Raw genomic sequence first — 25013 nt, 5'->3', positions numbered from 1 at the left:
TATTACCACATACTGGGGTTCAACTCTTACTTCAAGCTTCCCATGGCCTTCCATGTAAATCCCTAGTGAAATCCCTAACTCTCTGATCCAAATTAGACATTTACTCCTCATTCTTTCAAACTCAAATACTTTGAAATTTTGTTCAAGGAGCCACAGTGGGGAGTGAAACTATATACTTGACTCAGTATACAGCTATACAAACTAACTGCTTAAAATTTCAATCAACTCCCCTCAACCCCTTTCAGAGTCATGTCTCACACAATTTCACAGGTCAAAGCTTTTTATCAATTGCCAGACACCACAGCACCTCCCACACCTCCCACGTGGTGCTAGAGCTCAAGCCTGGGCCACATGCACTGCAAGATATGCACCCAGTGCAATGTGCTAGTTCTCCTGCCCTCAACTCCTTTTTCCTAATCCAAACTTTCAAAGTTCTCTTTTGGAAAACTCAAACCAAACAAACTTGCTCTTTCTCTTTTTTATTTATTTATTACCTTTTTGTTCTCCTTGTTGTTTTATTGTTGTAGTTATTGTTATTGATGTCATTGTTGGATAGGACAGAGAGAAATGGAGAGAGGAGGGGAAGACAGAGATGGGGAGAAAAAGACAAGACTTCTGCAGACCTGCTTCACTGCCTGTGAAGCGTCTCCCCTGACAATATACTACTATTTTTGTATTTTTTTTGTAGTGCCCATCACATAATAAAGTTGTTCAATGAAAATAAAGTTTTATCTCAATTTTTTACTGCCTCCTTCAGTGCTCCCAGCCCACAGGTAAGGTGGCTAGACGTTGGGTTGAGGCTGTGGCATAGGTACACTATGAGAGGCCCATAAAATGGACATGCCAGACCAGGCAGTGGTACACCTGGTTAAGTGCACACTATAGTACATAAGGACCTGAGTTCAAGCCCCCGTCTCCACGTGCAGGGGGGAAGCTTCATGAGTGGTGAAGCAGGGCTGCAAGTGTCTCTTTGTCTATCTCACCCCCCTCTATTTCTATCTCTATCTATTTCTATCTCAGTGAAAAAAATTTTGAAAAAAAGAAAAAAGACATGCCATAAACCTATTACCATGTTCCACGTAATTCTACGTAAACAGCATAACAATATTTTTAATATTTATTTGCTCCCTTTTGTTGCCCTTGTTTTACTGTTATAGTTATTGTTGTTGTTATTTATGTCGTTGTTGTTGGATAGGACAGAGGCGGGGAGAGAAAGATAAGACACCTGCAGAACTGCTTCACCGCTTGTGAAGCGACTCCCCTACAGGTGGGGAGCCAGGGACTTGAACCAGGATCCTTAAGCCAGTCCTTGTGCTTTGTGCCACAGGCACCCACTGCGCTACCATCCGACTCCCCCAGCATAACAAAATTTTAAGTATATACAAACATAATTTGGGGGCCGGGCAGTAGTGCAGCAGGTTAAGTGCACATGGCACCAAGCACAAGGACTAGCATAAGGATCCAGGTTCGATCCCCTGGCTCCCCACCTGCAGGGAGGTCACTTTACAACAACAGTAAAGCAGGTCTGCAGGTGTCTGTCTGTCTTTCTCTCCGTCTCTCCCCCCCATTTCTGTCCTATTCAACAATGACATCAATAACAATAATTACAACAATAAAACAAGGGTAACAAAAGGAATAAATAAATAAATAAATAAATAAATAAATAAATAAATAATCACCAGTGGCCTAAGAGGTGGCACAGTGTATAAAGCTTTAGATTCTCAAGCATAAGGTTCTGAGTTCAATTTCCAGCATCACATTTGCCAGAATGATGCTACCATGATGCCAGCATGACTTCCCTGGGCAAACAACCTCACCAACGTGTCCTAGAGCCCTGTCTCCCCAGATCCCTGCTCCACTAGGTAAAGACTGGCTGCAAATATGGATCCACCTGCCAACGCCCATGTTCAGCAGGGAAGCAATTACAAAAGCCAGACCTTCTACCTTCTGTACCCTATGAAGATCCTGGGTCCCTACTACCAGAGAGATAAGTAGGAAATCTTTCAAGGGAAGGGATGGGATACGGACTTCTGGGAGTGGGAATTATAGCCCTCCTATCCTATAGTCTTGTGAATATTTCCATTTTATAAATAAATAATTTTTTTTAAAAAAAAGGCCTGGGGGGAGTCGGGCGGTAGCGCAGCGGTTAAGCACAGGTGGCGCAAAGCACAAGGACTGGCATAAGGATCTCGGTTCAAGCCCCCGGCTCCCCACCTGCAGGGGAGTCGCTTCACAAGCAGTGAAGCAGGTCTGCAGGTCTATCTTTCTCTCTCCCTGTCTCCCCCTCCTCTCTCCATTTCTCTCTGTCCTATCCAACAATGAAGGCATCAACAACAACAACAATAATAACAACAACAATAAAACAACAAGGGCAAAAACAAAGGGAAAATAAATAAAATTTTTTTTTAATCACTTAAAAAAAAAAGGGCCTGGGGCTGGGTGGTAGCGTACCTAGTTGAGCGCACACGTTACAATGTACAAGGACCCAGGTTCAAGGCCCCAGTCCCCACCTGCAGGAGGGAAAGTTTTACGAGTGGTGAAGCAGGGTTGCAGGTGTCTGTCTCCCTCCCTTTCAATCTCCCCCCCCCGACTGTCTTTAGCCAATAAATAAATAAATTTAAAAAAAAAAAAAGGCCAATGAATAAAAAGCACTGGACTCTACCACAGTCCCAAGTTCAAACCCTGGCAATGAATGTCTTAGTGATACTCTGGTTCTCTGTCCTCTTGTTTATAAAAATATTTTTAGGTCGATGATGACTCCCAACAAAGAAAATATGTATTTTAAAAAATCAGTAAATAAATCTAACAAAAATTTTTAGAAGTTGAAGTAAAAGGAAGTTTAACTCACTGTTGTCTTCTTACTTATTGGCTAGGACAAAAAGAGAAGGGGGAGGGGAGAGACACCTGCAGCACTGCTAGTGAAGCTTCCCACCTGCAGTTGGGGACTGAGGGCTTAGGCCTGGGTGCTTGCACATTGCAGTGTGTACATTCAACCAAGTGGGCCCCAGTCCCCCAATGCTGTCTTACAGAATTGTGACAGAATTCTCTGAGCCAAAAAAAAAAAAAAAAAGTTAGGTCAAAAGATAACTCATCCAGTAGAGAGCACTTAGCCACCATGTGTGAGGACCCAGGTTCAAACCCCAAAAAATACATGGGAACATTATGCATGACATGGGAAAAGTATGAGAATGCTAAAGCAGTGCTGTAGTGTCTCTCTCATTCTATATCTAAAACTGGGAGGGAGGAAAAAAACTGGCTGGGGATGTGCACTGTGTTCAGGCAAGGGAAAGGAAGTCTGGGGGCAGCAAGAATGATGGGGAGGGAAGAAATAAATTATTATTACTATTAGATAACTAACTGAGGGAACTAACAAATGGTAGCAAACAGACTTGCATACCTGAGGCTCCCAATTCACTCTCTGGTACACAAATGCAAGAGTAGTATTCTACCATTTTTTCTCTCTTGTGAGAATCTCTATATAGATATCTGAAAGTTTTTAAAATCTTTTAGAAAATATTTTACTGATTTTATTATCTATTTTTAATGAAAAAGGTACAAAGAAAGATGCATGTATTGTACCAAAGTAAAAGACTCAGGGGGTGGGGGAAGAATTTAGGTCCTGGAACATGATGGCAAGAGGACTTGGGGGGGGGGGGTTGAATGGAAATGTGGAAAACTAAGAAATGTTACACATATACAAAGTATTTTATATATTTTAATATTTATTGGATAGAGACAGACAGAACTCGATGGAAGGGGGGGAGAGAGAAGGAGACAGAGACATCTGCAGCCCTGCTTCACCACTTGTAAAGCTTTCCCCTTGCAGGTAGGGACTGGGGGTTTGAACCTGAGTCCTTGTGCACTGTAAGCTGTGCACTCAATCAGGTGCACCACCACTCAGCTCCCTTTTTAAATTTTTTTTGTATTTATTTATTTTCCCTTGTTTTTTGTTGTTGTAGTTATTATTGTTGTTACTGATATCGACAGGACAGAGAGAAATGGAGAGAGGAGGGGAAGACAGAGAGGGGGAGAGAAACATAAGACACCTGCAGACCTGCTTCACCAACTGTGAAGCGACTCTCCTGCAAACGGGGAGCAGGAGCTCGAACCAGGATCCTTATGCTGGTACTTGTACTTTGCACCATGTGCGCTTAACCCGCTGCACTATCGCCCGACTACAAAGTATTATATTTTGTTGTTGACTGTAAATCATTAAACCCCTAAAATAAAGAAAAATACAGAGACCAGAGCATTATTCAATTCTGGCTTATGGTGGTAAATGGGGTTTAATCTAGAACCTCAGAGCCTCAGGCAAAAAAAGTCATTTTTACACACACACACACACTTAAAATGGTCTGGGAGATATAGCACTAGACTTTCAGGTTCAATCCCCAGCAGAACATGTACCAGAGTGATATCTGATTCTATCAATCTTCCTGAATAAATAAAATCTTACAAAAGGGGGGGGGGGTGCAGGCGGTAGTGCAGCAGGTTAAGGGCACATGGCTCAAAGCACAAGGACCGGTGTAAGGATCCTGGTTTTAGCCCCAGTTCCCCACCTGCAGGGGGTCGCTTCACAGGTGGTGAAGCAGGTCTGCAGGTGTTTATCATCCCCCCCCCCGGGACCCCCTCCCCATCTTCCCCTCCTCCATTTCTCTCTGTCCTGACAACGATAGCAATAACAACAATAATAACAACAAAGATAAACAAGGGCAACAAAAGGGAAAAAATAGTCTCCAGGAACAGTGAACTCATAATGGAGGCACTAAGCCCCAGCAATAACCATGGAGGGAAAAAAAAAAGGGGGGGCGGGTGGTGGCACACCTGGTTGAGTGCACATGTTACAATGTGCAAGGACCCAGGTTCGAGCCCCCAGTCCCCACCTGCAGGCGGAAAGCTTCACAAGTGGTGAAGCAGTGCTGCAGGTGTCTCTCACCCTCTCTATCCCTCCTCTCTCTATCCAATAAAAAAAGAAACTCGGGTGGGGTAGATAGCATAATGGTTATGCAAAGAGACTTTCATGCCTGGGGCTCTTAAATCCCAGGTTCAATCCCCTACACCACCATAAACTAAAGCTAACAGTACTCTGGTGTAAAGAAGAAAAAAATAGGGAGTCAGGCAGTAGCATAGCTGGTTAAGCACAGGTGGTACAAAGCTCAAGGATGGGAATAAGGAAACACGGGTTGAAGCCCCGGGCTCCCCACCTGCCAGGGAGCCACTTCACAGGTGGTGAAGCAGGTCTGCAGGTATCTATCTTTCTCTCCCCCTCTCTATGTCTCTCTCTGTCCTATCCAGCAACAACGACATCAGTAACTACAACAATAAAACAACAAGGGCAACAAAAGGGAATAATAAAAAATAAACAAACAAAAAAAAAAAAACCTTAAAAAATAATTTATTGGGAGTCGGGCGGTAGTGCAGTGGATTAAGCACACGTGGTGTAAAGTGCAATGACTGGCAAAAGGATCCCGGTTCGAGTTCCCATCTCCCCACCTTCAGGGGAGTCGCTTCACAAGTGGTAAAGCAGGTCTGCAGGTGCTTTCTCTCCCCGTCTTGTCCTCCTCTCTCCATTTCTCTCGGTCCTATCTAACAACAATGACATCAATAACAACAATAATAACTACAACAACAATTAAAAAAAACCAACAAGGGCAACAAAAAAAGGGGGGAATAAATAATTTATTAGGGGTTGGAAAATGGCTCACTCTGTAGTATGGATACTTTATCAGGCACAAGGGCCTGGATTTGATTCCCCAGTCAACACAGAAGATTCACAAGCAGAAGAGCAGTTCTAATGTGTCTATCCTCTCTATCTCTCATCCTATCTAAGGAAGTTCACCCAAAGCACTAAAATCCTGTAGGTGCAGAGCCCCAGCAACAATCCTTGCAGCCAAAAAATAGTGATGCTTTTTAATTATCCAGGAAATACCCATGAAGTATTTTCTTTTGTCAAGCACTTGAATCACTAGTAAAAACATAGTATCTGATTCAGAGCCAGGAAAATAGCTCACCTGGATAGTATACTGCTCTGCCATGTGCACAACCCAGGTTCAAGCCTAGTCCTCAGCACATTGAAGGAAATTTCCATGCTGTGGTCTCTTTTCTTTTACTCTCTCTCACTCCCTCTTTTTTTTTTTTTGCCTCCAGGTTTATCATTGGGGCTGAATGCCTATACATCGAATCCACTACTCCTGTGGCCATTTTTTTTTTTTAACCTTTTTGGATAGGATAAAGAAAAATTAAGAGGGCTGGGAGAAGATAGGGGAAGACAGGTAAAGAGATATACACCTGCAGACCTGCTTTACCACTTGTGAAGCAACCACCCTGCAGGTAGGGAGGCGGGGGCTTGAACCAGGATCCTGTGCGGGTCCTTGCGCTTCGCATTATGTGTGCTTAACTCAGTGCACCACCACCTGGCCCCCTCTTTCAGTCTCTTTATGTTGCTATCTAAAAATTTTTTAAAAACTGATTTCCATCACCCAGGAGATGAAGCAGTGGATAAAGCATTGGACTCTCAAGCAGGAGATCTGGAGGTCAGTCCCTGGCAGCACATGTACCAGAGTGATGTCTGGTTCCTTCTCTATCTTTCTCATTAATAAATGAATTTTTAAAAGTAAAAATAGTAGTGGAATCACTCAGGTATGAAGATGGGGAACGAGCAGATAGCGTAATGATTATGCAAACAGACTTTCATGTCTGAGGTTCCAAAAATCCCCAGTTCAATCCTGGGCACCACCATAGGGGAGTGCTGTTATAAAAAGAGGGAGGGAGGTGATGTCACAGTAGAATATGACATGGATGTCATGCCTGAGGCTTCGGAAGTCCCAGGTTCAACCCCATGCCCCACTGTAAACCAGAGCTGATCAGTGCTCTGGTAAGAAAACAAAGCGAAACAAAGAATATGACAAGGAAATTATAAAGCAGATTATAAAACATCTCAATGCCTACTAAAGGTTATACATTAGATCTGTGACATAACAAATCAGAAAGTATCGGGCATAATGGCTGTAGTTTTGCATCAATGTGTTTTGCCAATATACCCACCCAATCACAAAATTTTAGAACAACTGACAGTTTAAATTGGACAAAGTTTTAAGTTATTTTCCTACTTATTGAGTTACCATGCAAATTTGGCACTAGGGTTTTCTGCAATTTTATAAATCATGCAAAGGCAAACAAGCACACACCCTATCTAATGGAGCCTACTGCCCCAATGAGCTGTCAATCTCTCATGAAACTTATTTTGTCTAAGAAGTCATTAAAGACTATCTCATAAAAACTGGAAGTTGCAGACCTTCTACCTTCTGCATCCCACAATGACCCTGGGTCCATGCTCCCAGAGGGATAGAGAATGGGAAAGCTATCGGGGGAGGGGGTGGGATATGGAGATTGGGCGGTGGGAATTGTATGGAGTTGTACCCCTCCTACCCTATGGTTTTGTTAATTAATCCTTTCTTAAATAAAAAATAAAAAATAAAAAATAATAAAATAAATAAAAAACTGGAAGTTGACAGTTATATAATGGGATTGAGGATAACAATGGGCCAAACAAGAGTAACGCAAAATGAATTCTTTAAAAAAGAAATAAAAAAGGGGCCGGGTGGTGGTGCGCCTGGATGAGCGCACATATTACAATGCACAAGGACCTGGGTTCGCCCCCCCCCAGTCCCCACCTGCAGGGGGAAAGCTTCACAAGTGGTGAAGCAGTGCTGCAGGTGTCTGTCTCTCATCCTCTCTCTCTCTCCCTTCCCTCTCGATTTCTGTTTCTATCCAATCAATAAAGATAATAAAAAAAGAAATTTTAAAAATACATGCAAGTTTATCTTAGTTTCTATATACCATGCATACCAAAAAGATTTGTCTGTGTTTTCCTGCTTATAATCTAAGATATACGTTAAAACTATGTGTTTTTTTTTAAATTCTTGAATCATGTTTCAAGTGAATAAACTAAGTGTGTGGGTGACCCTTGCACAAGTTATCTGTTATGTCATCATATGATTCCTTAAGGAAAGGGGTCTTCCTTGTTCCTCTAGAACCATGAGCTTGGTAGATCTTTAGAGATTTCTGGAAGCCTGGAAAAATAATCGGCACAATAGTCTTGGGCATATCCTCAAGCCCAACGTCCTAAATTCGATCCCCAGAACTGCATGTACCAAAGTGATATTCCTTCACATTAATAAATCAAATCTTTATTATCAACATGCCTATCTCCATTCCTTTTCACCAAGATATATATCAAAATGGCAATTATCCTGCTTTAGCTCAAGCTATGAGAAGGGAGGGTGACAGGGAGACGCCTGCAGCACTACTTCACTCCTGAAGCTTTCTGTCTGCAGGTGGGGACCCAGGGGCTTGCACCTGCATCTCTGCAGTATAATGTGTGCACTTAACCAGGTGCCCCACCACCTATCCCCCCAAGAGTAAGTTTTAGAGACATAATGAGTGCCTCAGATTCTAGATCAAATGTAGTATGACTTAGTGACAATTTAAGGAAAATATATAATACAAAAGCTTAATCACAAAGTGATTAACATATAGAAAAATCTACTTGAACATAATCTTCACTTCTTGTTTTTAATATTTTTATTATTGGATAGAGAAACTGCGAGGGGATGGGGAAATAGAGAGGGAGGAAAAACAGAGTAACGCCTGCATCCCTGCTTCACCACTTGTGAAGTTTTCCCCCTACAGATGGGGACCAGAAGCTTGAACCTGGGTCCTTGCTCACTGTAATGAGCACATAACCAGGTGCGCCACTGCCTGGCCCCTAATCTTTTCACTTCTTACATTTAAGTTTGTCAAAGCCTAGAAAACCTAAGATGATCTGTCCAAGCCAGTATTTTTATCATTCCCTTTGGTTCTAGTTTACCTTCATTCAATTCAGAAGGAGCAACTCTTTCAAATAATTCCAAGTCTTTAGATTGAACCTATTCTCCATCACTATGTCCAAAAAGTTTCCTACTTGCTACAGAGAAAATGAGAGAATGTGACTCCCCAGAAGTACAAAACACTTAAGAGCAAGAGGTTGAGCGATCAGATAGTTCACCTGAGCTGATGGGGGGGGGGGGGGCGCTTTTCTAATTGTTTTCCAAGTTTTATATAACATTAACTTATCTTCCAAAGAAAAAAGTAATTAACAGGACACCATAGGGTCAAACTGAAAAAACATCCTCTTAACACTGTCAGTTGTTGGGCTCAGTGATGCACCAACTCAGCACTCCATTTTACCCCTCTGCTTTATCAGTCTGTCTTTCCCTACTTTAAATCCCACAGTTCTGGCTTATGTTTGTGTAGGGTATTGAATCTGGAACTTTGGAGATTATAGAATAAAAGGTTTTGACAGGTCAAGTGGTGGCGCACCTGGTTGAGCGCGCGTTACAGTGCGAAAGGACCCAGGTTCAAGCCCCTGGTCCCCACCTGCAGGGGGAAAGCTTCATGAGTGGTGAAGCAGGGCTGCAGGTGTTTCTCTGTCTCTCTCCCTATCTTCCCCCTCCCCTCTCAATTTCTGGCTGTTTCTAACCAATAAATAAATAAAGATAATATAAAAAAATTTTTAAAAAGAAATAGAATAAAAGGTTTTGGTTTTGCATGACCATTATATTATCTCCCCTGGCCCATGGTTCTATTTTTTAATATTTATTTATTTCCTTTTTATTGCCCTTGTTGGATTCTATCATTTTAATTATCCCCTTTGCATTTCTTTCTGTTGTATTCTACATCAGGTAAATTCAGTTTCTCTACGCTGCTTTCTGCTTTCCTGTCAACCTAAATTTCCCCCCTCTTAGATGTTCCCACTTTGCTACATACTATGGTTAAATAGTAAGATCAGTTATACTTCCATGGAAGTTGGAACTGTTAAATGTTTGTGTTGTTTACAGTCTTTATTCATGATCCAGTACAATACCTCTATTCCTTCTCCACCCCTAAGTCTTAAGAATAGTAAGTGGTTACCTTTTTAACACTTTCTTCTTCTTCTTGGCGTTTCTCATAGTGTGAGAAGTCATCAAAAATGGAAGTGGTGTGCTTGTAGCTGGCTATGATTTTCAACACCTGCTTAGCCTTTTCCAGAGGCACTTCCTGAGTGTCCCTGGAGTTGGTCACTGGTTTATTCTCGTTGTTCTCTAGGCGTATATGTCGCAGCTGGCTATTAGGAACGTCCTTCACAAAAATCCACCTGACATCGAAACGGCCCTTCCATTTGTCCTGGGACCACACACCCGCACATGTGTTGTAGTCCACAGCAGATTTCATTTCTGCAACACCACAGAAGTGTCCACTGCCGTTGACACTGAAAAGTAAGTAAACGGGGCCCTTCCCGTTCATGGAGCGATAAGCAGCATCCAGTCTCTTGTTACCATGCTCCGTGCTGCACCAGATATTATATTTAATGGAACGGTGGATATCGTCCTCAGAATAGCTTTTAATGATGAAAACCCGGCCATGTTTCAGATTCCAGTCAAAATCCTTGGGATTATAGTTATTAATGGACCTCAGCTTCTCCAATACTGGATGAGGTTCAGAAGGAGTAGATCCAGATCCAGCCTGAGACTGTCCTACTCCATTACCATCCACCCCATTATGACCAAACCCACTGCCACGGTTCCGAGGTGCTACCCAGCGGGTTGGCTGAGCTGCCTGTTGCTGTACAGAGAGCTGGGCAGGCTGTGGTGGAGGCGGGGGCAATGGCTGTGTCTGCTGTCCTACAGATGTCTGGGCCACTGGTGGGCTGCTATTAGCCTGCTGACCTACAGGCTGCGGAGACCCCTGGTTCGGCTGCTGACCCATATTCTGAACCAAAGCCTGTGAGGGGTTTTTTGCCACAGGACCCTTGTTATCCCAAGTTCCAATATCCATGTTATGCTTTATCGGAGGTGGCGGAAGACTTGACCCTGCAATGCCATTCTTGGTCTTCAACTTAGGTTGCTGTTTTGCAGGTTTGCTAGCAATATCAGCCCAAGATGCAGGTTTTGGAGGAGCGATAGTAGCTGGAGGCAAACTATTGGAAGCCACGATGTTACTAGTAATGGACCCACTACCAACAGCAGAACCTACAACTTTTGGGACACTGCTTGTAACTTCAGTGCTACCCAACTTCAGTGCTGCCATCCCTTGGTCTATAGTATTCATGCCAGGAGCTTTATTGAGAGTCTCACTGGCAAAAGCTGACTGTCCATCAATCATGGCTCCACCTAAGGAGCTAGGTGCATAAGCATAATTGCTACTATATCCAGAGCTCTGAGTAGACTGTCCCTGAGAACTGTTATTTCCCCAAGCTGAGAAGTCAATCCCACTGGGAAAGAAATTAAAACCATGCTGACCAAGAAAAGGAGTGCTACCTAGGGCTCCTGGTTGTCCAAACATAGCATCTGGTAGGAAGTGAGGCTCTCCGTTGCTCAGTTGTCCATAGGAAGTTAGATAGGGCATGGCTGTGTCACCCCCAGTAGACCAAGCAGCTTCACCCAAAGAATAGGAGAAGCCGATGGAGGGACTGTAGTAACTGGGTAAGTAGGAATCTGACATGGCAGTATATGCATTATTCTGTGGAGGGGAAAAAAGGCAAATAAATGAAAACTAAACAAAAACAAAACACTTTATCTTCTCTAACTAGTCACTCAATTCAAATATTTCACCATTTCATGTGATCTTAACCCATAAACCTAGTATTTTTACATTATAAGGTATTTTGCTTTAACAATGGAAATGTTTTGAATGCTTAAGGTAAACGACCTTACACTGAATATATGCCTAAACTTTGACCACTGTATTTGGAAAAGGGAAAATGCAGCATCTCACCAACAGGTTACGCCTTGCTCTGTAGAAATGTTCATGTTATTTGTTTAAGTTAGTATCTCTGAATTTAAGAAGTAGAGATATTGAAACAACAAATGCTCCAAGTAATCCAACAGTTCAAAGTGTTCAAAATACTTTCTATTAAAACTATACTATAATGACCTAGAAGGTGGCAAATGCTTAAGGGCAGCAAAAGGGAAAAAATATCCTCCAGGAGCAGTGGATTCCTAGAGTGCAGGCACTGAGCCCCAACAATAAACCTGGTGGGGGAAAAAAAAAAAAGAAAACTATGATAGAACTGAAAATTTCAAGGTCTATCTCAAAAATGTAAACGTATCAACAATAAACCCAAAAGCAAGATTCCCTGCATCTAGTTTATAGCACTGGCCTCTTGGTAATCACGTGGCAGTATCAAGAGATAGCCACTAGTTACTAATAACCTGGAAAGGAAATTTGCATTATGGCTCCCAAAGGATTTAAAACTAGTATGTTGCTACCTGTTCTACTTCACCAATAAAATGGCTATAAACTGAAATTTCGATCAGACTTTTCCATTAAAAAATTATACATACTTTTATTATTTTTATTAAATATTTATTCCCTTTTGTTGCCCTTGTTTTATTGTTGTAGTTACTATTGTTGTTATTGATATTGTTGTTGGATAGGACAGAGAGAAATGGAGGGAGGGGAAGACAGAGAGGGGAAGAGAAAGCTAGATACCTGCAGACCTGCTTCATCACTTGTGAAGCAACTCCCCTGCAAGTGGGGAGCCAGGGGCTCGAACCGGGATCCTTAAACCGGTTCCTGCGCTTTAGCCACTGCACTACTGCACAACTCCCTTTTATTTTTTAAGATTTATTTTATCTCAAGACAGAGATATAAAAAGAAGTCCCGGGAGTCGGGCGGTAGCACAGCAGGTTAAGCGCAGGTGGCCCAAAGCGCAAGGACCGGCATAAGGATCCCGGTTCGAGCTCCGGCTCCCCACCTGCAGGGGAGTTGCTTCACAGGTGATGAAGCAGGTCTGCAGGTGTCTGTCTTTCTCTCCCCCCTGTCTTCCCCTCCTCTCTTCATTTCTCTCTGTCCTATCCAACAATGACATCAATAACAATAATAACTACAATAAAAAAGTAGGGTGGCAAAAAGGAATAAATATTAAAAAAAAAAAAAGTTCTTTTGCTCTTTGAGCAGCACCATGGCGGTTGGCAAAAACAAGCACTTTACGAAAGGTGGCAAAAAGGGAGCCAAGAAGAAAGTGGTTGATCCATTTTCAAAAAAAGACTGGTACAATGTGAAAGCGCTAGTAGTGTTGAATATAAGGAATATTGGGAAGACACTAGCCACAAGAACTCAAGGAACCAAGATCACATCTGATGGTCTAAAGGGTCATGTGTTTGAAGTGAGCCTTGCTGATCTATCTGCAGAATGATGAAGTTGCATTTAGAAAATTCAAGCTCATTACTGAGGATGTTCACGGCAAAACTGCCTGACTAACTTTCATGGCATAGACCTCACCCGTGATAAAATGTGCTCCATGGTCAAAAAATGGCACACCATGATTGAAGCTCATGTTGATGTAAAGACTACCGATGGCTATTTGCTTCGTCTATTCTGTGTGCGGTTTACTAAAAAAACAACCAGATTCAGAAGACCTCTTATGCTCAACACCAAGTTCGACAAATTCAGAAAAAGATGATGGAAATTATGACCCGAGAGGTGCAGACAAATGACTTAAAAGCGGTGGTCCATAAGTTGATTCCCGATAGCATTGGGAAAGACATAGAAAAAACTTGCCAGTCTATTTACCCACTTCATGATGCCTTTGTTAGAAAAGTGAAAGTGCTGAAAAAAAATCCAAGTTTGAATTAGGAAAACTCAATGGAGTTTCATGGGAAAGGTAGTAGTTCTGGAAAAACTACTGGAGATGAGACTGGTGCTAAAGTTGAGCAGGTTGAGCAGGCCGATGGATATCAACCACCAGTCCAAGAATCTGTCTAAACTCAGACTTTTAAAGACAAATAAAGAGTTTTATTTATGGGGGAAAAAAGTATCACTGGCACATAGAATGCCAGGGACCAAACTCTGGACACTTCATGCTTTTAAGTCTAGAAGTCCACCAGTGCACCATCTCACAGTCACAACAGGAGTGTAAGTTTCGATGCAACAGATAACAGTGTAAAAATCCTCATTGTTGGGGGGGGGGGGGTAGACGACACTGTATGTATGTCTATGTGTGTGTTGTAAGCGTCCTGCACATGAACTGTTCCCAGGCTCACTTTTTTCAATCTTTATATTTCAGGTAGAGTGAGACGGAGGCATCAGAGCTTCCCCAAGGCTATGGCACTCTCCTGTGGTGCCAGAGCTAGAATCGGAGCCACACATGGCTTTCACCCTGTCAGGTGAGCTAAGTTCTGCCCCTTGATCTAACTTTACTTTATACAGAAAAATATTTTTACATTTTTAAAAACAAATCTAGTTCACAGAATCCGTTAAGAAGCCAGGCATAGAGTAGGGGTAGATAGCACAATGGTTATGCAAAGAGACGCTCAGGCCTGAGGCTCCAAAGTCCCAGGTTCAATCCCCTGTACCACCATAAGCCAGAGCTGAGCAGTGCTATGGTTAAAAAAAAAAAAAAAAAAGAGGTATATCAATTGGTCTCCACAGATAAGAGTTCAAATGAAAACTACTTTATTCTAACTCCAAAATAGCTGGCATATAAGAATCCATTAGTCTTTTTTTTTTTTTTAATGAGATACAGAGAAGAGAAATCTGACAGAGCACTGCTCAGCTCTGGTAGTGCTGGGGATTGAACCTGGGACCTTAGAGCCTCAGGCATGAAAGTCTCTTTGCCTAACCATTATGCTGTCTCCTCAACCCAAGAATCCATTATTAGTCATTAGTTAATTTTGTTCTTCAAGAGGCCAATGACCATGTTAGATCTTTGCTTTGAATTTCTGAAGCAAACAGTACTTCTCTCTAGCCACTAAGACACATCAAGATTACATGTTTCCGCTAAGGTGGTTTGATAAAATAGAGGGGCTTTTCTGTCTATTAAAATGTTTCTAGTGCTGGGGAGACAGTGTGATGATGGTTATGCAAAAATTCTTTCACGCCTGAGGCTCTGTCCGAGGTCCCAGGTTCAATCCCCAGCAACACCATAATATGCCAGAATTGAGTAGTGCTCTAGCCCAACTGGGTCAGTGTCTACCTCCAAGGGGAAAAAAAAAAAATATATATATATATATATATATATATATATGATTTCTTTTTTTTCTTTTTTAACCAGAGCACACTGCACAGCTCTGGCTTATGGTTGTATGGGGGACTTTGGAGCCTCAAGCATGAGAGTCTCTTTGCATAACCATTATGCTTTCTATCCCCACCTGAGAAACTATTTTTTTTAAATGTTTCCAGTGGCTCAGGGATATAGTGCAGTAGTAGTCTGTGTACCAGGCTTTCAAGTTTGAGGCCCCAGAGGTTACCAGGTTCAATCCTGAGCACCACCCTAAGCCAGAGATGAGCAGCTTTCTGGTCTTTTGCTCTCACGGTGTTCTCTCACTCATTATAATTTTTTTTTAAAGTAATGTTTCCTGGAAGAAAAACTAAATTTTTTCATATATATACACACACACACATTTAAATTTAAAATAAGTTATTTCCTGGAGACTGTTAAAATTTTAACAGACCCAAAATCCACTATACGTAAGAAATTTAACCTATAGCAGCCTAGAAGTGGCACCGTAGATGAATTAAATATCAGGTACTATATACACCAGAGTGATGCTCTGGTTCTCTCCCCCTTTCTCTCATTAGCAAATAACTTTTTCAGAATAAAGATATTCAGCCTAGGGAGCTGGGTGGTGGCACACCAGGTGAAGTACAAGATGCAAGGACCTGCACAAGGATCCAGGTTCAAGCTTCCAGCTCCCAGGTGTGTGGGGAGGAGGGTCACCTCACAAGCAGTGAAGCAAGTCTACAGTTGTCTTTCTCTCTTCCTGTCTCCCCTCCTCTCTCAATTTCTCTGACCTATCCACTTTAAAAAAAAGTAGAAAAAAAGGCTGGCAGGAGCAGCTGATTCACAGTGCTGGCACTTAGCCCCAGTGATAACCTTGGTGGGGAAAAAAATAGATATTTATCCCATAATCAATAGGTTAAATCTAAATTATTACTCCAACCTATGGCAATGAAAAAGAATGAATAAAAAAATTAATGAAGGACAGGAGACACAGCATAACTGTTATACAGACTCTCATGCATGAGGCTCCTAAGTCCCAGGTTCAGTCCCCTGCACCACCATAAGCCAGAGCTGAGCAGTGTTCTGGTGTTTCTCTCTGTGTGTCTCTCTCAAAAATTAAATGAAATTAAAAAATTTTAATTAATGAATCACTTATCACTGGCAGCAAAGGACAGATTCTATTTTCTCCATTTTTCTTTATAAATAGACATTTAAGCTCTGGCTTACTCAGAAAAACAAATGCACTTAATAGCACAAGCCATCCCATTATATAGTTGAATGCCTACACCTGAACTGGCAGGTTCCCACATGCCCCTGAGCTCAAAAATCTCAATTACACAATGTTTCACAAGAACTACCTAGAATTATGTTTCCAAATGCTCCCACTCTCTCATTTATAATGATTATGTAAGCAAACTACTTCAATAGCAGGAAATTATTAATAGTTCATCCTCTACTTCCTTCCTTACTTTTCCTGACTAACTGGTTGTCCTCTGCAAAAACTTTTTCCAGACACTTGCCTAAGTGGTTTCTATACTTCCAATGCAGAAAAATCCACATTAACTCACCTGAAAGTTTTGTTTAAGTATTATGCCCAAATATAGGCATATGTCAAATCACTCAGGACTATTACACATCATATAGCATATGTTCAGATTTTGCATACATGTTCAATAAGCTTCATGCCTTTTAAGATATTTTGGATGAGCTACTGCCAACTTTCTTTTGGGGTTTATTAATCTGCAGATATATATATATATATATATATATATATATATATATATATATATATATTTTTTTTTTTTTTTACCAGAGCACTGCTCAACTCTGGCTTATGGCAGTATGGGGAATTGAACCTGGGATTTGAGAGCCTCAGGCTCTCTTTGCATAACCATTATGCTATACCCCCACCCTGAAGATTTATATTTATTAGCTACAATGTTGTGGCTATGTCTTTGGAATTCAGTTATTAATACAAAAGCACTGCAGAATCATAGAAGTTGCCATGTGCACAGGTCATGATACTATAAGGATTTACACACAAAATCTTCACATTAAGGATGGGGACAGTGGCCTGGGAGGTGGCACAGTGGATAAAACAGTTGGTCTCTCAGGCACGAGGTCCTGAGTTCAACCCTTGGCAGCACATGTACCAGAGTGATGTCTGGTTCTCTCTCTCTCCTATCCCTCTCATTAATTAAAAAAAGGGGGGGGTGGGGATAGGTAACATAATAGTTATGCAAAGAGACTCTCATCCCTGAGTCTCCAGAGTCCCAGGTCCAGAGCTGAACAGTACTCTGGTGAAAAATACAAAATAAAACTTGTTAAAAAAAAAACTCTTCACATTAGAAGACAGGTTACATCACAAAAACCTCAATCATCCTTAATCTTAAGCTTCTGTTAAACAAAGAGCAATTTTGCAAGTCTAATTAATTTCTTCGGTGAGAACCCAAGAGGCAGGAAAAAAAACACCAAAACATACACAAAGTTGGTCTGTCTCTCTGCATGCAGATACTACTCAATTCAAGTGAGACTACTTCACTCCAAAACAATTCTCATAATCTGAATAAAACTCGAGCTATTTTATATTAGTTTTTCCCACAACATATAAACCCAATTTTCCTAAGAAAAATTCTGTTAGAACTGGGAAGTTCTACTACATTACATTCTTGGTAAGGATACTCAAACGTTATTGTTAGTACACAGTCAAATGTGACCACTACTCTAAGACTACAACATGTCTACTGACAAGAGATAGAAACGTTAACAGTATAGCCTTGTAATAATTACTTGATAACAGATTAACTGGCATTAACAAGATGACTCCCTGAAGATGAAATCGACTAACATAACAGAAAATTCATGGCACACAGCACGCTTTGATCAGAAAAGTAAATGGTTAACTACTCACGGGCCTCGCCTGTGGACTCAAGTACGGTTCAAAATCATCATCATTTAATCCATCCTTTTGATGTACAGATCCATTTTGTACTGAAGGGGAAGGGGGATAAAATTAGGAATAGCTGTCTTACCGTCTCCCACCAAAGTACTTGAGTATGTCCTAATCTTCCTAACACAGCATGAATTTCAAAAGGATAGTGAGCGCCATATATTCGCCACTGAAAAAGTCTCCTTTCCCACTGAGCAAGTTAATCTTAAAAAAAAAAAGTCATTGAACGGACTCCTCTGCATTTCTCCTCCCTCACGCCTCCCCTCCCCCAGCACACGTGAGTGCTTCCAGAGTGGGATCCACGAGGAGGAAAAACAAAAGGCCTCCGGGAGACCTGCAGGAAATGCGGCCCGGGCACTTCAGTGCACCCAGCCCAGCGAATCCCCCCGTTCACTCGGACGCTGTCGCCAGCGCAGCCGCGGCGAGCCGGTCAAAGCCTCAAAGCGCGAGCGGGGGCACCTGCGCGCCGAGCGGCCTCCGAGCGCTCCCTCCCCGGCGCTTCCCGGAGCCGAGCCCCGCCCGCGCCCCGCCGCACCCCTCTCCCACCCGGGCCGGCGGCCGGCAGGGGCTCGCTCACCTTTGTTTCCTTGACCTTTCGGTCTCTGCGAGCGAAGCAAACGTCGCCGAGCAGCAAGTTGTCCGAGGGAGAAAGAGTGAAGAAAAAGACACATTAGAGGCGGGTCGGAGGGAATAAAGGAGCAGACGCGCGGGGAGGCCGGCGGCGGGCGGCCGGGAGCGGCGAGCAGCGCCCGGCCGGCCCGCGACCCCGACGGGAAGCGGGGAAGCGCCGCGAGCGGCGTGGAGGCCGGGCTTGCAGGAAGGGCCGGCGACCAGGAAGGGAAGCGAGGCCCGCGGAGAGGAGGTGAGAAGGCGCGGCCGGCGGGCTCCGAGGCCCGGGGAGAGGCGGGGAGAGCAGGCTGAGGGCGAGGCGCGGGGCGCGGCCGGGCCGAGAGGCCCGAAACCCGGCCCGCAAGGGGCGCCGCCTGGCCTCGGCTCGGCTCGGCTCGGCTCGGCTCGGCTCGGCCCGACCGGGGGCGGCGGGCCCGGGCCTAGTCGGGCTCCCTCTCGCCTCACACAATGGCCGAGACATGCGGGCCGGGCCTGTACCTGCTCCAAGAGGCTGCTGGCCGACATGGCTCTCGGATCCTCACGGGTGGAGACGGGCTCGGACTCTCAGGGCGGCGGCGGCGGATGAGCCCCGGCAGCGGGAGCAGGCGGCGCGGCGGCGGCGGCGGCGGCTTTTGTCCCTGACACTCCGGGGCCTCGGCGGACGCAGCGGAGACTCAGCGCGCGGCTCGGACTCCAGCTCCGACTCAGCGACGCTCTAGCCCGGCTGCTCAACGCCCGTCTCGATGCCTTTACGCGCGCGCCCGCCCCTCTCAGCCAAAATAAGGGCGTCGAGCGGCGGAGGCGGACGGCGCGCGCGGCGCGACGCTGACTCTCACATTCACTCACCCACGCGGAAGGGTCCTGGCGCGAAGCATCCCGGGAAGGAAGAGGCCGTGGCGCAGCGCCCTCTGCTGGGCTGGAGGAGCGGAAGCGGCGGTGTAGCCTCCCCGCCCCCACCGCCGGGGGGCTGGGGCCTGTGAGGGTGGGCCACCCACTGCACCACGAGGTAGTGTCTGCCCTGAAGGCATGAGCCTTAGTTTGGGAAATCTCACAAGAACCCGTTTCTCAGTGAGAAAGCCAGCCTCGAAGGCTTAGAGACTTTATAATAAACTTGCTTTCTAGTTGCAAAAGCATTTGGAAATTCACACCGACAGGGAACCCCTGAGGCGGGATCAAGGAAGCCACAAGGAAAAGTCTGCAGGACCTCTGCCCCTAGAAACGCTGGAGCCTAGCTCTTCTGTTAGCAGTTGGCCCAGAGAACACAGACATCCACTAACAAACCAGGTCCCCTGCAAAAGAGAATCATTCTTGGGCATTTCAGAGAGGAGAATTTTCATTTCTTCTAAGAGAAGTCTCTTGTCCCTATGACAGTTTGTTAAGCTGTGAACTTTATTTCCAAGAAAAGCATACCTCCTGCATCTACACAAAATTGTGCATGTGCTGAGTCCAGATAATCAATAAATCTATAGTCTTAATAAAGAGTGTCCTTATCTAGGGGCCAGGCAGTGGCATCCCTGGTTAAGCACTCACATTATGGTTTGCAAGGACCCAGGTTCAAATCTCTGGTCCCTACCTGTAGGGGGGAAAGCTTCACAAGTAGTGAAGCAGGGCTGCAGGTGTCTCTCTGTCTCTTTCCCTCCCAATCTCCCTCTCCCCTCTCAATTTCTCTCTGCTCCGATCCAATAATAAATAAAAATATAAAATAAATAAATAATAAAAATATAAAAATAAAATCTTTGGGCGGAGGGTAGATAGCATAATGGTTATGCAAAGAAACTCTCATGCCTGAGGCTCCAAAGTCCCAGGTTCAGTCCCCCCACATAACCATAAGCCAGAGCTGAATAGTGCTCTGGTTAAAAGGAGGAGGAGGAGGAGAAAGTGTCCTTATCTGGAATATGAAGGAAATTAAAAATTATTCAAGGGAGCCAGTCAGTGGCACACCTGGTTGAGAAACACATGTTAACACGAACAAGGACCCCGATTCATGGCTCCAGCCACCTGCACACCTGCAGGAGGAAACTTTAGGAGCAGTGGAGTTAGTGCTGCACCCCTCTCTCTCTTTCTGTCTCTCTACCCATCCTTCTCAATTTATGTTTTATAAAAATTGATAATATGTGGATCGGGCTGTAGCGCAGCGGGTTAAGCACACATGGCACGAAACTCGAGGACCAGTGTAAGGATCCAGGTTCAAGCCCACAACTCCCCACCTGCAGGGGGGTTGCTTCATAATCTTTTCCCATCTCTCTCTTCCCCTCCTCTCTCCATTTCTCTCTGTCCTATACAGCAACGACAGCATCAATACCAACAATAATAATAACCACAACAATGATTTTTAAAAAAAAGGGCAACAAAAAAGGAAAATAAATAAAATATATTTTTTTAAATTGATAATATTCGTGGTCCGGGAGGTGGCACAGTGAATAAAAAATCCAACTCTCAGGAATCCAGTGGTAGCACAGCAGGTTAAGTGCACATGGCAAAAAGCGCAAGGACTGGCATAAGGATCCCGGTTCAAGCCCTGGCTCCCCACCTGCAGGGGAGTCGCTTCAGAGGCGGTGAAGCAGGTCTGCAGGTGTCTTTCTTTCTCTCCCTCTCTCTGTCTTCCCCTCCTCTCTCCATTTCTCTCTGTCCTATCCAACAACGACGACATCAATAACAATAATAACTACAACAATGAAAAACAAGGGCAGCAAAAGGGAAAATAAATAAATATAAATAAATAAAGCATCAGATTCTCAAGCCTGAGGTCCTTAGTTCAATCCCCTGCAGTACATGTACCAGAGTGATATCTGGTTCATTCTCTCTCTCCTCTTATTTTTCTAATAAATAAATAAAATTTAAAAAATTTAATATTCAAATAAGTGACTTGGTTAGACAGTTACTTTTTTTTTTTGTTAACCAGAGGACTGCTCGGGTCTGGCTTATGGTAGTGCTGGGGCATTGAACCTGGGACCTTGGAGCCTCAGGCATGAGAGTCTCTTTGCATAACCATTATACATCTACCCCTATCCCTAGGTGTTTTCAAGTAAGAAATAACTCAACTGGTAAAGCATCAGACTTATGTGCCCGAGGTTCCCTGTTGGACCATGGCACTCCATATACCAGAGCGGTGTGGTGTTCTGGTTTCTATCTCTCATATGAAACTCTCATATATAATAAATTAAATAATCAGTATCTAATAGTTATTAGTCTCTTTGTTTTACAACTGGGGACAATGCTACTTAGTAGCGAGGTGTATCTGACACTAATAAGAACTAACATAGGGGACCTGGCTGTGACACACCCGGTAGAACCTATGTTATCATGTACAAGGACCAGGGTTCAAGCCCCCATCCCCACTTGCAGGGGAAAGTTTCATAAGCAATGAAACAATGCTGTAGGTGACTCTCTCTCTCTCTTTTTTTAAATTTTTTATTTATATAAAGGAAACATTGACAAAACCATAGGATAAGAGAGGTAGAGCTTTGCACAATAGCTAGTTATTGCTATAATCATATTGCTTGGCAATTGGGTTAACTTTGAAAAATCCCTTTGTTAAGATTTGCTGTATCATACACACCATCACCATATTTTATGTCCTTTGACATTATTTGTATATAGCTATGTGACCGGTTGCTTCTGTTCTCCCTGGACTAAGCTTTTAAGAGAGTCAACGTATCAAAGACTCAGCCTATGTATTAAAAAGACTCAGTCTGTGCTTTAAAAAATTTGAGACATTCAATCAGTTTTTCCCCTCTCATATTACTTAAATTAATAGGAGTGTACATAAACACCATTCCCACCAACAAAAGACTGTGTCCCACCCCATCCCCCCTCCACCCCACCCCCACTCCATTAAGCTGAACATCCATCCTTATCCTCACCCCAGGGTTTTTACAAATTTAGTCAGATCCTGCTTTGAGTTTCCCTTTCTGTTATTCTTTCTTAACTTGTTTATGAGTGGGATCATCCCATACTCATCTTTATCTTTCTGATTTAGCTCACTTAACATAATTCCTTCTAGTTCCATCCAAGATGGGTCAGAGAAGGTGGGTTCATTGTTCCTAATAGCTGCGTAGTATTCCATTGTGTATATATACCACAGCTTTCTCAGCCACCCATCTGTTGTTGGAGACTCTCTCTTTCTATCCCCCCTTCCATATTGATTTCTCTCTGTATTGCTCAAATAAGTAAATAAATAAAATACTTAAAACGTAAACATAATGATTTCTCTCCACCCCCAAAACAGAAATCCTGTCTTCAGGAACCAGAATCCAGAAAAGATTCAAAGAATGGGCAAAGTGTCAGTGGGGCTTTGTACTTGCACCGTTCTATCTTCTTTATTTTCCAGATAGAGACTATAGTCAATAGGAAGAGGGCTGGCTTATGAAAAAGAATCACATGCCTGAGGCTCCAGGGTCCATCCTCAGGTTCAGTCCCCAGCATAACCATAAGCCAGAACTGAGCAGTACTCTGGCTAAGCACCTATAACCCCCTACACCCAGAACACCCCCATCCCACTCCCACCATTGTTGTTCTTATTGTTACCAGGGCTTTACTGCTCTGAGCTAATTTTTTCAGACAAAAACAGTGAGAGGGGCCAGGTGGTGGTGCACCTGGTAAAGCACACATGTTGCCATGCACAAGACTGTAGTTCAAGCATCCAGTCCCCACCTGCAGGGAGAAAGCTTCAGGAGTGGTAAAGCAATGCTGTGTCTCTCTCCCTACCTCTGCCCTTCCTCTCAGTATCAAAAGGAAAAAAAAAAAAAACAAGGAAGAAAATTGGGCTAGGGAGAGATGCTGCAGTGGTTATGTAAAATGTCTTTCACAGAGCCAGGTGGTGATGCACCTGATTAAGCAAGCGCACTCATTATGGTGCACTAGGACCTGGGTTCAAAGCCTCTGGTCCCCACCTGCAGGAGGGGGAAGCTTCACAAGTGATTAAGCAGGCCTGCAGGTCTCTCTCTGTCTCTTTCCCTCTGTCTCCTCCTTACCCTCTCAATTTCTCTCTGTCTCTATTCAATAATAAATAATTTTTTAAAAAGAGGGAAAAATAGAAGCAAAATAAAATAAAATGTCTTTCATGTCTGAGGTGCCACAGTTCCCAGGTCTAGTCCCCAGCACCACACCACCATAATCCAAAGGATAGAAATGGGCTGTCTGGAGTCAGGCGGTAGTACAGCAGGTTAAGCGCACGTGGCACTAAGCACAAGGATCAGTGTAGGGATCCGGGTTCAAGACCCCGGCTCCCCACCTGCAGGGGAGTCGCCTCACAAGCGGTGAAGCAGGTCTTCAGGTGTCTATCTTTCTCTCCTCCTCTCTGTCTTCCCCTACTCTCTCCATTTCTCTCTGTCCTATCCAACAACAATGACATCTATAATAACTACAACAATACAACAACAAGGGCAACAAAAGGAAATAAATAAATATATATATATATATATATATATATATATATATATATATATATATTAAATGGGCTGTCAAGAAAACAAGGAAGGGAATTGGGTGGTAGGTAGTGCAGTGGGTTAAGTGCACATGGCACAAAGTGCAAGGACTGGCGTAAGGATCCCAGTTTGAGCCCCCAAGCCCCCACCTATAGGGGGATCGCTTTACAAGTAGTGAAGCAGGTCTGCAGGTGTCTTTCTCTCTCCGTCTCTGTCTTCCCTTCCTCTCAATTTCTTTCTGTCCTGTCCAACAACAATAATAGCAATAACAACAATAATAGTAACAACAGTAAACAATAAGGACAACAAAAGGGAAAAAATAGCCTCCAGGAGCCGTGGATTCCAAGTACAGGCACTGAGACCCAGTAATAACCCTGGAGGCAAAAAGAAAAAGAAAACAAGGAAAAGAATGAGCAGTGAGAGGAGTGGATTTGTTGTGCAGGTATTGAACCCCAGCAACAGCACTGATGGTAGTAAGTACATAAATAAATAAAGAGAAAAAAGATACCACGGTGCCAAAGTTTCCTTCAAAGCAGGGCGGAGGGGCTCATACATGGCTACAGACATGACAAAGCAGGATCACTATCCAGGTGAGCTATTTTGCTAGTCTTTGGTAAAGGTCTTTTTGTTGTTGTAGTAGTTGGTTTTTTTTTATATAAAAATTTTATTTAATAATGCTAAACTGTACTTATAATTATGTTTCAAGTCTTATGACAATCCAAATGAGCATAGTTCCTATCAGTACATTTTTGTTTGTTTTTTACTAGAGCACTGCTCAGTTACTGCAGGGGATTGAACCTGGGACTTTGGAGCCTCAAGCATGAGAGTCTCTTTGCATAGCCATTATGCTATCTACCTACTGGCCGCTGTTTATTCGGTTTTGTTTGTTTGTTTGTTTACTAGAGCACTGAACAGCTCAGATTTATGGTGGTATGAGGGCTTGAACCTAGAACAATAAAGTCTCAGAAGTGGAAGTCTTTTGCATAACCATTATGGACAGAGGGAA

General features: G+C 43.5%; 1 protein-coding gene and 1 pseudogene across 1 annotated transcript in view; one reads left to right on the top strand and one right to left on the bottom strand.

Moving 5' to 3' along the window:
• The window catches only part of YTHDF2 (YTH N6-methyladenosine RNA binding protein F2), a 29241-nt gene extending 10179 nt beyond the window's left edge, over positions 1–19062 (bottom strand). The window contains 5 exon segments of the mRNA XM_016187851.2: positions 9952–11538; positions 17934–18013; positions 18550–18851; positions 18853–18980; positions 18982–19062. Coding sequence (XP_016043337.2) covers positions 9952–11538; positions 17934–18013; positions 18550–18851; positions 18853–18980; positions 18982–19062 — 2178 coding nt within the window.
• LOC103112961 (small ribosomal subunit protein eS1-like) lies at positions 12563–13809 on the top strand (annotated as a pseudogene).
• Positions 19063–25013: the final 5951 nt, after the last annotated feature.

Source organism: Erinaceus europaeus, chromosome 13 (assembly GCF_950295315.1).
Source record: "Erinaceus europaeus chromosome 13, mEriEur2.1, whole genome shotgun sequence".
Lineage (NCBI taxonomy): Eukaryota > Metazoa > Chordata > Mammalia > Eulipotyphla > Erinaceidae > Erinaceus > Erinaceus europaeus.
The sequence above is the reverse complement of the archived record's forward strand: the minus strand, read 5'-3'. Positions and strand labels throughout refer to the sequence as shown.